Source organism: Eptatretus burgeri, chromosome 4 (assembly GCF_056783735.1).
Source record: "Eptatretus burgeri isolate ZD-2024b chromosome 4, Ebu_testis_v1, whole genome shotgun sequence".
NCBI classification, from domain to species: domain Eukaryota; kingdom Metazoa; phylum Chordata; class Myxini; order Myxiniformes; family Myxinidae; genus Eptatretus; species Eptatretus burgeri.
The window spans coordinates 15,841,942-15,855,260 of NC_140964.1; the positions used below are offsets into that span (position 1 = coordinate 15,841,942).

The following is a 13,319-nucleotide window of genomic DNA, read 5'->3' on the forward strand; positions in this document are numbered from 1 at the left end:
TGGACAATTGGAATCATAGCCAAGCTAGACATCGAAGTGTGAACATCCTCGTCATGCCGAAGAAAAGTTTGAAGAATGCTGCAAATAAGTGTCCTGGCCGTGGCCGTGGACGCTGACGCAAGGATGATCCATTATACCGACGTCTTTCAGCCTATGAGTAACTTAAAAGTAACGTCTGTCGATGTGTGGCAACGATCGCGTAACGTGCCAACAACACGTTAATCATAGGTTACAAATAAGTTTCGGGTACGCTAAACATTACCTCGGCGTGTCTCAACTTATGATTAACTTACAAGTAGCATGTGTTGACGTCTGTCAACGATCGCAGACCGTGCATACAACTTGTGGCCAGCGTAGCGGAACGTGTGAGTCATACGCCGGCATACGTCGTGAAATTTCAAGCATGAAAAAATTTGAGGACAACCAAAAAGTACAACGTTTAAAGCCAACGTACAACGACGTATGACAGTGTTTTTCAGCGTGCTCTCAATGTTATCAAAACTTACCCATAACGTATTCAACGTGTGCCAGCGTTTTAGAAAAAAAAAATCAAAAATCGGCATACGTTGGCTAAAACGTCAAGGTGTGACCGGGCCTTAACCAATGAGCTCTCACCTAATCAATTTTCCCATTTGGTGAGGATTTCAACAAATTAACCCCAGCCAAAGAAAGCTGCATAAATAAATCAAGAAAAACTACACAAGAGAAGTCGTTTGCTGTTTCATACCCTACCCTGGTTCCTCCACAGCTGCAGAAAGACATATTCACAAGCAGCACATATATGAGAATGCCAATGCCACATGCCCCCCCCCCCTTTCAGCCGCCACACCAGTTTCATCACTTGGTGGGTCATCAGCGACAGTGTAGATAGAAATGCGCACGACTGAGGCTCCCAAGCATGTACCACATGCAATGCCAATAGCAGATAACATATAAATAACAAGACCCAACTCACCTCTCAACAATAATTGGAAGGACTAACCAATCAGCTCTCACCTATTTAATTATCCCAGGTGGCTAGGATTTCAATAAATTAATCCCCATCCTGTTCCAGCCGCAAAAAGCTACATAAAACAACAAAGAAAAGCTTCCTCCACCACACCTCCACAGCCCACCCCACCCCCCCATCTTATTAACTCCTCATGGGGCCTACATTATCCCGACCAAGTTAGCTGGCGATCACTCAAGTTATTACAGAGAACCTCCTTACCCCAATTCCAAATTCACCCGAAATAGAATAAGGTAAACTATAAAAGTTAATAACCTCATTTTTCAACATAAATCCCCCCCCTCCCTGGGGCCCACATTATGTAAGCCACGTTCGAAAGTGTGTTCATAGAGCTGATATGAAAATCCTGATACCATTAAAGATGACCCCCATGCCCAAACACCGTCATCCACCACAACCCCCCTAAAATTTCTACTTCCTTATTTTACTCCTCATTGTCCTCCAATATGTGATAAATTGGTTGCGATCACGCAAGCCATTACAAATATCCTCCATAAACCTCAACCAACCCCCTCCCCTCCCAAATCATCACCGACCCCACCCCACATGACATTAACCATCGGGCCCCCATTATAACTGGCAGGTTTGGTGGCCTTACAATGTTCCTCAACATATACAAGATATAAGAGAACTGACACACAGACAAACAGAAAAATGGAGTGGGACAATAAAGTCAGCTTTGTCTGATGTGAGACTGGTTCGCAAATGCGCAGCACACACGCAGCACACACACACACACACACACACACACACACACACACACACACACACACACACACACACACACACACACACACACACACACACACACACACACACACACACACACACACACACACACACACACCAAAAAGACACAACCAACCAACAATTAGTATTTCACACTATACTTTATAGATTTTGAACCGATTCATTACTCCACCAATTTTGAATAAAACAGTAAAGAGCAATAACTGTGATAAATAATAATGTTGGTGAGACTGGGAGAAATTTGACATTAAGATTGGAAAAACACAAAAATGGAAATGCAGTTGGCCAGTGTTGGAGTGTTGCCTATTGCACGTTAGTAGACTGGGCATAATAGGCATCACACCGAACAGGCATCAGCGATTGGTACTTGAGACAGCGTGCAAAAGCCAAGAACTTGGTTAGCAATCGAAATCCCGACACAGTACAAACCACCGATGGATGTAGCAAAAATTGGATGCTGTATAGGGGACAGGATGAGAAAGGAAAGCAACAAGATTAACAGGGCCTGCATGCAACACCACATAGTATTTTGCCAGAACAGTGCCACTCACACTTTCCCACAACTTATGCCTGTTCACCCACAAATCACATGCTCAGTTTGGAAGGAAGGGAAAGAAATATCATGCACCTTCGGAATTATGAAGAAGGGAAATGTATGCATATAGCCACACATGTACATCTATATAAACACCAGATCATGCCAATTCTGATCCAAGAAAGATTAGAACGATGATGATAAGCTTGAGGCAATGTCCTGACATTCTGAAAAAAACTTCCGCTCATTGGCTCTTGGCTGGAAATTGGGTGCACATTGGATATAACATGCACATTAGATCATCATTATCATTTGTATGCAGCACGTGACTGTGGGTTAGCATCATTTCTCACCGGGGCGTGCCATTGCTGCTGATGCAGTGCCACCTGTAGGTTAGAGCAGGAATTTGGAATTTGTTCATGGTGCTAGTGATTGCTCGTCTACTCTTTGCAAAGCTTGCAGAGATGTTTTTTTTTTTATTGGCCATCAACTAATGCTAGCAGACGAGATGCCCAGTTTAACGTCCATCCAAGGGACCCCGCGCACATTGATGCCTTGCTCTGCATGCAAAACACTAGGATAACAGTTTATAGCTCGGTCCAGATTCAAACCCAGGCGAGACAGCTCAGAGTTAAGTTCCTTTACGCTCTCATGCCAGCCTGGCATCTTGTGATGGAGTTGGAATATGGATCTGAGGAAGTTTGTGGATCACAAATGAAACCAACTAAGACTAAGTCTGTTCTTTCCCGTTTGGTTCAAAATGGATAAAGTGGTGCTTCGTACAAAATATTGGTTTGCTGTGCCTTTTTTCTTGATACTGGTGAAGAACTCATCCTTACGGACAGGATTGCCCCAGAATGTCTTGTAATATGCACTCCCACCGGAAGCAGTGCTATACCATACATATTTACCTGGAGACAATTGCTATGGTACCCCCACCCTGAACCCCTGGGACTATGAAAACTATTCCTGCCTAAAACCTTTCCATACACACTCCAAGTACAACGAGGAGTTTCCAACTCATTCCCTTCAATGGCTCAGGAGTGCATCGAAGTCAAATACACAAACAGGAACTTCTTGAATTAGAGTATGATAGAAGGGTGTTAAAAGTTGTATCTCGTGTTTTGAGAAGCAATACAACAAGTTTTCAACTTTGTTTCTCATGCTAATCACCCTTCATCTCAATGCACTTAGCCTATTTGTATGTCAAGCTAGCAATGCCCTGATAATAAAAAATAGTTTCACTGCTCCTTTAAACACTTGTCAATGGTGGACTTCAGGAAAAAGTTGGCTTGAAAAACAGCTGCAAAATTTACCACGTAGCTCAGACTACATCTGAGACTGAGACATCTGATAATGTCTCAACAATATCAGTCCCGCCGTGCCCAGTCTGGGCTATATGGTGAATTATTCAACTGTTTTAACCCACACAGGTAAATGACGACCTGTGCAACCTTGACCTTGTGAACTGGTACTTTGTGTGCAACAGTAGAACACCATGCATCATCCCCCCCAGCGTTCTCCTGATGGCTTCATGCACCCAGCCAAGCAAGTCAGCACAATGCAGAAGATCTTGGCCATAATCTTCCTGGCTTTAGCTTGTGTGTGGAACTTTTTGGGGGTAGAGATGCCCGGTGCTTAGACTGCATTGATTCAGTCTTGGTCTCATGGTCCCATTGGTGAAGCCATGTTCACCACTGGGATCACTAGTAACTCGACATGACAACTCAGTTGGATCAGCTCTGAAGAGCTCCAGAAACTCTTCCCTGGACTATACTCTCTGATGGTGATCTTACGTGCTGAGGTCTCAAGGCACCCACCAGGCATAAACCTTTTTGATATGACAATATATTCATGGATAATGATTTCAATACTTCCATGAGAAATTCCCAACTGTTATGAAAGTTCTGCCATCTTGATTCTGTGATCAGACATTATCATGCTTTCCACAGCAGAGAATGTTTCTGGACTAGTAATGTCTGAGGGTTGTCCAGACATGGGACCATCTTCTATCGATTGTGTCATGTTTAAATTCCTTTGCCCATTGTGCCACTGTGGTATAAGGCGAGGTATCCTTCCCTATCACAGCAAATATGCATTCATGGATTTGTTTTGAGTGCATCTTTCCTTGTACGAAAATTTGATCACCATGCATTTCTCAAGCTTTGAAGTCTTTATCATTCAATGACTGAAAGTAATAAAACAGCATTAATCATCCGCAGATGGTAAAAAAGACATGAAACTAGAAAGACACTCAGGAGAGCGCATACCTCCACCGCACAATGTCTGATCCACGAAAACATATCGGGCTCAATACATTTTTGAAATATCATGCTATGTATCGTTTTTGACCCAATCGCTCAATGGTGAAGAATCACTTTGAGATTAAATAATTCCCTTATCCAGATCTGGATTTTCACCAAAATCAAATCATTTCGTCCTTGTCACACACACCCAATGTGCCCACCAAATTTCATCCAGATCCGTCTCCAACTTTTTGAGATATCCTGCACAAAAACAGACAAATAGACAGGGGTGAAAACATCACCTCCTTCAATCTTAACTAGCATGGCAGAGGTAACTAGAATGGCACTTGGTAGAGCGAATACCTCTGCCAGGCTGAACAGTTTATGTTTTTTTATCCCACTGATAGGCTGGATCTGCATCCAGACCTAAACCAATATCTAATTGGCTTGTTCTTGTCACTCAAACATCTAGTTGTGTCATAATGTGTTCACAACTTTTTGAGATATTGTGCTGTACATAGTTTTTGGCCCCATCTCTCGATGGTGAAGAATCACTTAAAAAAATTTTTACATCTGGATCTTCATTAAAATCGAATCAATTCGTCCTTGTCACACTCAACCTGTTCACCAAATTTTGTCTGAATCCGTCCACAACTTTTTGAGATATTCTGCTCACAGACAGACAGACAGACAGACAGACAGACAGGGGTGAAAACACAACCTCCGTCCATCTTCGGTGGCAGAGGTAATTAAGCATAAATTATAAGTATATATGCATTATTCAATGCTGCATATAATCCACACAATCGACAAACTCTTTTGTTGTTATCTCCATTAGCGGGATGTAAATTGCAAAAATTTTCAACCCTTCACCCTCCACACATATATACATACATACACGTAAGAAAGTCAATCACATTGTCTATGGAAACAAAATGTAGCATTTCATACCAGGAAGTCACTAGACTTGCTATGTAGTCATGGCACAGACACTTTATAGGTTTAATACAACACGTCATTCAAACAAAAAATACACAAATCCTCATTATTCAAAGAAACATGTGGGAATGGTTTCAAATTATGATTTATTTTGACCATCCCTACATTGTTTACATACATTTTGGCAAACCATCCCGACATCCGATTACATTAAAACAAGCCTGGTGTTGGCTTAGTGGCTTGGGTGGCTGGCTTGAGATCTTAGGATCCTGAGTTCAAGCCCCGTTGACTGCTAAATTAACACCAGGTGAGGTTGACTCTGCCTGTCATCCTTCTGAGGTTGGTGAAATGAGTACCAGTGTCCTGGTGTAGAGGCACAGCATCTGGGGCACAGCTGTGCCCCAACAGAATGGCAGCCAGGCTGCCAAACACAAGAATATGATTACATAAAAAAATTATTTTTGTTACTTGCATACTTGTATGTTGGAGAAAACGTAAAATGTAACCTTAAATGGCACAGACAACAAAGTTCAAACAAGAAGTTGTACTTTTACAATATCCTGGTATACAGCTCACTGGCTGGAAGGAATACTCCAGATTATCATCTCTGATTAACCAAGTCATAGGTTTAAGTTCCAGGCTGGCATCTGGAATGAGTTGCAAAGATACATCTACGATTGCAGAAACCGAAAGTTTGATTTCTAGACTGTGAAGTAAAATTGAACAGTCAGGGGGTATGTTTCAGTCAAACATCTGAAAATATTTGCGTTCTCACCTGTCAAATGGGATTGAAGAACCTACGGCTTTGAGTTCTAAAATTCCAACTGGGAGTTATGAACACGAAAGTTCATGTTTTTGACTGCTATCATGGGAAGTTTGACATCCTCGGGTTTTGCGAATTCTGAGAACTCCAACCTACTGTCTAAAATTGAAGGAATTGAACGTTTAAGTTTTCAATGATTGAAGGACCAATGAGTTCAAGTTGCAAAGGACTATGTGGGATTGAATAACCCATTGGAATCGAGTGCCAAACTGGAGCCATCTGCTGCTGCAATAATTTACTCATTCTCTGCATCACTCCGTCTCAAATCATGCACTTCATGTCATGTAACTCTTCTTAATGTCCTGTATGTCTGATGTGAGCATACAAAATGAGCTCGCTTTGGATCCAATATGAGCTTGCTGCAGGGCCTATTATGGGAGGAGAGGTTGTAGTTTGAGGTGGTGTAGGGTGGATAGAACAATCAAGAAGCCTACCAGCTACATATTAACGTGTAGTGGGAAATTTCAGCACCGGATTTTTGACAGGGGTATTCAGAATTATAAGGGTTGATAAGTCCATATCCTCACATATGTAGTAATAAAACAAGATGATACATTGTTAATAGGTTGAAATTGTTGACAAAGTATGATATAGAAAAATTCAGTAAAATTTGCTGTATATAAACGACATAATATAATATCTTCATTGATGTGTCATTAACTTTTGATGTAAGGCCATGGACTTTCTGATTTCCCCTGGTACATATCAAAGAATGTAACAGAATGCATTATATTTATCTGCATAAAAGTGCACCACGACTACAATTGTATGCGCAGAATAACCAGATACGAGGGTTATTCAAAAAGCTCTCAGAAGGTGATACTCAAAATAGCACAAGGAGCAGCAACCTTTTTCATTGTTTAATATTGTTCTATTTTAAAAGAAAAAACATTTCCTTCCAAATTATGCATAGCAACGTAGTTATAATATACAAGTTGACGTTTCTTGGACAATTGTATCGATTTCTCATTCTGTATAACATTTTTTCCCTGAGAGCCCATGTACAGTTATCAGGAAAACTAAGAGAGCAGCACTATATAGAAAAGAAAATGCTTATTTCATGCATTGGTCATCATTTTACTGTGACATCGCATTGCATTGTACTGTCGTACAAATTAAATTGTAGCAACTTTACCATTGTCAGATGTAAGGCCGCATGACTGTTAAATCCTTGCATGTATCAGTCATATTATGATAATTTTGTGATGTAGCGACTAACAGGATAGCTTGGAGGTATGCATACTCACCTCTGCACTGTCTCGCTAGTGGTAGAATCTCGACAGCTATAAACCATCATCCCGGTGTTTCACAGTCAGGGTTGGGGCATAAATGTGTGTGCCGTCCATTGAATTGACGTTAAATTGAACGTCCCGTCTGCCAGCACTGTTCGTTGTACGTTAAAGTTCCCGGGCAGCGTCTTTTATAAAGCCACTGTGGGTTATCACCGGCATCCTGAACAAAATATAAATTTGTTCCCAAATCACCTTCAGTTGAGTATACCCTGTGATGGAGTGGCAATCTATCCAGAAATTCGTTCTCGCCATGAACCGTTTCTCGACTTGTCGTGAATGACCCGAAGCTCTACCGAATATGGTCCTCTATCATTATAATTGTGATGTAGCGATTAATAGTAATAATTATTAAACTGAGTCCTTTTGATAATTATGAAATGTCATCTGGACAAGGTATCCAAATATGTAAGAGGAACAATGAAAGTTAAAAATGCAGACTGCTCAAAATAAGGTTGAATGCACCTTTCTCTCTTAATCCGTGTGCAGAGCATCATTAATGGTCACCATAAGCAGATGAGGGGCATTCACAAAATTCCACAAACGAGAAACTGCACACACAATAGTCTAGGAAAATACAATTTTCATTATTTTACAATACGTATTGATCATTAGTATGGATTTTTTTTTAAACTTATTGTGCAAACTAATACGTTAAAAGTTAAAATACGTCGGCATTTCTTGCACGATTATGAGTCTATCGTTTGTCAAACCTTTTAGTTCTTTACTCTCACATATCTTGTGACGACAATGGTTTCGACAACCACAGAGTTAATTTGTAATGTGAAGTTATTAAACACTTAATTAACGAATTTGCAAAAACATAATAAATGCATGTTCAAGTGTACTATATTATCCGATACAAATAGTTTTAAACTTTATATGTGTCACAAAAAGACTGGTAAATAATTAATTGGTTTGGAGTTTCGTACGAAAGGACTTTTATCACATATATCAGGCATTCAAATATTCCATCAGGGAGACACTCAAAATTGTTAAAAATGCACCAAAAACACACAAGGTCAAAAACGTTTTTTATGTCGTTCTTTGTCAACAATTTCAACCTACTAACAATGTATCTAATTGTTTTATTACTTCATATGTGAGGATATGGACTTGTTTATCAACCCTTGTAATTATGAATACCCCCATCAAAAATCCGGTGCTGAAATCTGCCACTACACATTAATATATATGTATATATATATATATATATATATATATATATATATATATATATATATATATATATATATATATATATATACCTGGTAGGTTTCTTGATTGGTCTATCCACCCTCCCCCACCCTACACCACCCCAATCTATAACAACGCATCAAAAATACACCAGGTCAAAAACATTGGTTGTTATCTCCATATGCAGGTTTCAGGAGGTGGACCAAAGCCCTCTCAGGTCTCAAAGTATACAGGTGTGTGTGTGTGTGTGTGTGTGTGTGTGTGTGTGTGTGTGTGTGTGTGTGTGGGGGGGGGTATATGTGTGTGCACGCACGTGCACACTTGAAAAAGTTGCTGCTGTTGACTGCAATCTCCACATATAGGTGGGGTTCAGAAGGTGGAACAGAGACCTACAATGTCTCGAAGTATCCACCTCCATTTGTCAAGTCTGCATGTGTTTGAATATATATATATATATATATATATATATATATATATATATATATATATATATATATATATATATATATATATATATATATATATATATATATATATATATATATATATATATATATATATATATATATATATATATATATATATATATATATATATATATATATATATATATATAGCCTGGTGTGTTGGCGCAGTGGTTAGGGCAGCGGCTTGGGATCCAAAAGGTCCTGAGTTCAAGCCCCGTTGGGCCACTGAATTAATACACCAGGGGTTGACTCAGCCTGTCACCCTTCCGATGTCGGCGAAATGAGTACCAGTATACTGGGCCGGTGTATACCCCGGTTAAAATAGGTGTACCATATCCCTCTGTCGTAAGAGGCGACCAGGGTTGCGTCAGGAAGGGCATCCGGCGTAAAACATGTGCCAAATCACTATGCGGATCATACGGATGATCCGCTGTGGCGACCCCTAACGGGAGCAGCCAAAAGAAGAAGAAGAATATATATATACATATATATATATATATATATATATATATATATATATATATATATATATATATATCCATATTATATTTTAAACCCTTGCATACATATATTGGGCATACAATGACAACTTTGTGATCTAGTGGCTAGCAGGATAGCTCACACGTATGCATTAATATACTGCACACACACACACACACACACACACACACACACACACACACACACACACACACACACACACACACACACACACACACACGGTGGGCAATACTCTTGAGAAAGTTTTGGAGGCATTCACTGCAAGTCGAGGAATGTTTGAAAGCTAGAACCAATCCTGGACAGATTCCCAGTCTGATATAGGAAACTTGACCAGGTGATTTGTGCAGGCAATTGTAATTTGTTCAGGGTGCACATGATAACTTACCGAGTCTTTGCAAAATACGTCATGGGATCTTTAACGTCTAGACCAATGACAAGTGCAGGCAGACGAGTCCTCCAATTTAACGTCCATTGAAGGCATGCCTCACCCTGTATGTGAAACACAGGGTTGACGGTTTATAGCTGGGCCGAGATCCGAACCCAGACTAGACAGCTCAGAGGTGAGTGTGCATGCCTATAGGTTATCCTGCCAGCTCTACAAAGCTAAAAAAAAAAAAAAATTGAATTTACGTTTTTGTTTTCTTCGCAAATTACATTCACTTACATAACTGTATATTGAACAGGATAAAAAGTTAGCCTGTTTTGGACTATTGTGAGTATCTTGTTCATAAAACTTTTTGAACTCCCCTCACACCTCCTTGAATGGAATTTAGTGTAAGGACTAACTAATTCAATAATAGGTATCCAACGATGATCTTATGCTTAAACAAAGGTGACCGGTAAGTCAGTGACATGCCAAAAATAAGTCAATGATGGATATTGCTTCCAAATATTGACGATATTGACAAAAGCTTTTTTCTATACTTTTTACATTTTTCTATACCTCTTTCTTTTACATTGATCTTAACCTTTTAGCAACTCAATCACAATTCTAACGTGATTAAATACTTTTAAGGTAGGTTCGGAAATTATTGATTAACCCCGGTAATGATAAACCCTTGTAGAAATTCCTAATTCATCAAATTTCATCAACAGGTTAACTTATTGATTGTTGCAATATCAAGACGCCCTTACATCACTTTCTAATGAATCCATGAGAAAGTTGTGATGTAAAAGTTTTCAATTATTGTTTCGTGCAGTGGATATAATATATTCCTCGGTGTTCCTTGTTGTTTTAGTCCCTTGAACTCCAATTATTCTTTTGATTATACAATAACATTTTGTTTATTAAAACGTTCCCTTATATTTGGAAAATTGGCTGCATTTTCTATTCTCTCGATGTTCTCAATACAATCAATGATGAAACGTTAGTTGATGAGGAATTTAAAATAAGCAAGTAATAAGTATACAGAAACATGTTTTGTTCATTCTAATTAGAGGTTAATTAGTACGTAAAAAATGTGTGCTGTATTTGATCTTGCAAAAGTTTTCATCGAAAAATAAATCCCATTCATAGCGTTCATAAATGATTATCTAATATTCCCGTCGGATGATCCTATAGATGCATCTTTATTCTCGAGACTTGTATAAGGAATGCAATGGTATCAGAAGAGAGTTGTTTAATTACCTGTCAGTTTTGTGTTGGAGATTTTTGTGATTTTTATTTCTGTCTCAACCCTTCTTTAAAGACACTTCATACTCACACAGGAACCGGTTGCGCAGCATTGTCGTTATGAAGTGCTACTCTATATCCCGTAGGTCAGACGCATCCCGTGAAGTTATTCCTAAAATATTAGCACATCTATACAATATACAGATGACATTTTACTCCCCTGTTTTGTTTGCACAGCAAATTTTAAGATCACTCATACCATCATGTAAATAGGTTAAATTTCCAGTATAGTATATGTACTGCTTGGTGTACTTTACCTGCATGCAGGTATGACCTTCTGTCAATGGATCATAATATGTTGATGTAAAACCTTGAGGAAAAAAACCCCCTTTCCATCATATATATATATATATATATATATATATATATATATATATATATATATATATATATATATATATATATATATATATATACATATATATACACACACATACACATATATATTTATTTATATGTGCTTCGTTCAACATAATCGTACATTTTTTGATGCTCTTTAAAGGCGTATACATTGAAGATCAGTACTTAGTTTTAAGGCTTTGAGGATATTATGGTGAATTAGTGAATAGTATAAGTAGTTTATAAACACTGAAATTATTCATCAAAAATAGGTTTGAGCAACAAAAAGAAAAATAAACCCGAGTGAAAAGACACACAGAGTGAGTTATAATATACTGTATCTATATATCTTGCCTTTCGGTAATAGCTATCCACGAAAGTGGCCAAAAGCACGTACAGCATTTACGAGTTGACTGCTGACGTGTAAAAGGGGTGGAACTTTCATCCCACATAATCTCATTGGCTCACGAGGAACGTCACGTGATGTGTCGGCGACTGCACAGCATAGAGATGCTTGCTTCAGACATGTCAGCTTGGACGGGACGCGTCCCTGGAACCATCCACGCCCATAACATGTCCTCTTACCAGAGTGCTTCAGGCGTGGTCAACTCGTTCCTGGTCGATTCTCTGATCAGCGTTAGCCGGACGGGGGAGCCGCTTTACTCTGCTCCTGCTTTCTACATGGGCTCTAGTTCGACTCTCAGTTACGGCTCGCAGAGTTGTGCTTGCATACAGACTTTGGGCAAAAGAGGGGAGCTAGTTCGCCACAACCCCAACCAACACCACCACCATCAGCAACAGCAAGAGCATCAAAGGCAGGCACAGTTTCCTGGGACCCCCGCTTATACTGCAGGTCTAGGCCATGGTAGCTGGCCAAGCAACCAGCTGGAGGCGCCAGTGAACGGTCAGTACGCGCCCCCTTTAATACGTTCCTACCAGCACGTCGTCAAGGAGGAGAACACCTATTGCATGTACCCCTCACAGAGACGAGAAAAACCTGCAAGCTCTTTCGACACATCACTGCCCATGCGTTTGTCTGCACAGGGTAACGTGGACGATTTTTCCGGGATTCCAGTGCCGGGGTACTTCCGTCTCGGCCAGACGTACACATTACCGAGGTCCACCGAGTACACGATGCTGCTCGAGGAAGCAGCAACAACCTTTCTTCCGACTCATGTGACCAGAACCGACGACCCTTTGACGGTTTTGGGTCACGCCCCTACTAGCGTGCAACCTTCAAGCCTGTCTAGTGACCCACCCACGGCCGATTTCATTCCTGAGATGTCTCGGAACGAAAAGCGGCCACAACACGAAACATCCCCTCATGGCTCATCGGCTGCTGGTGATGAATTCTCTCCAGTCGCAGTGGAGTGTAGCGCGGCTCCAACATGTGTCAAAGCAAAAGGTAAGGAAACAAACACCACAGGCTTTACATTAAAATGAGCCAAGTCAATATGACGAACGCCGAGATTGACAGACCCTATTCACAAGCATAAAATAAACGAGTTTATTCATCGTTACATTTTATGATGGAATTGTTTCTTGCAAGTGT

General features: G+C 40.0%; 2 protein-coding genes across 5 annotated transcripts in view; one reads left to right on the forward strand and one right to left on the reverse strand.

Annotated features, from left to right (window-relative positions):
- The window catches only part of LOC147027532 (homeobox protein Hox-A10-like), a 66,282-nt gene that overhangs the window by 51,112 nt on the left and 1,851 nt on the right, over positions 1-13,319 (forward strand). The window contains exon 2 of one of the 2 annotated variants that reach the window (XM_085877004.1): positions 12,812-13,172. In XM_085877004.1, the coding sequence (XP_085733130.1) occupies positions 12,812-13,172 (361 nt within the window). Of the gene's footprint in view, positions 1-12,115; positions 13,173-13,319 lie in introns of those variants that run through there. The other variant, XM_085877003.1, reaches the window with a different exon arrangement.
- The window catches only part of LOC147027533 (uncharacterized), a 148,486-nt gene continuing 136,252 nt past the window's right edge, over positions 1,086-13,319 (reverse strand). For all 3 annotated transcript variants that reach the window (XR_015057096.1, XM_085877017.1, XM_085877016.1), the window contains 2 exons: positions 10,142-10,245; positions 1,086-5,900 (listed from right to left, as the gene is read on the reverse strand). Coding sequence is in view for 2 of the 3 variants with exons in the window: in XM_085877017.1 (XP_085733143.1) it covers positions 5,777-5,900; positions 10,142-10,245 (228 nt within the window). In the remaining variant the exon portion in view is untranslated. The remainder of the gene's footprint in view (positions 5,901-10,141; positions 10,246-13,319) is intronic.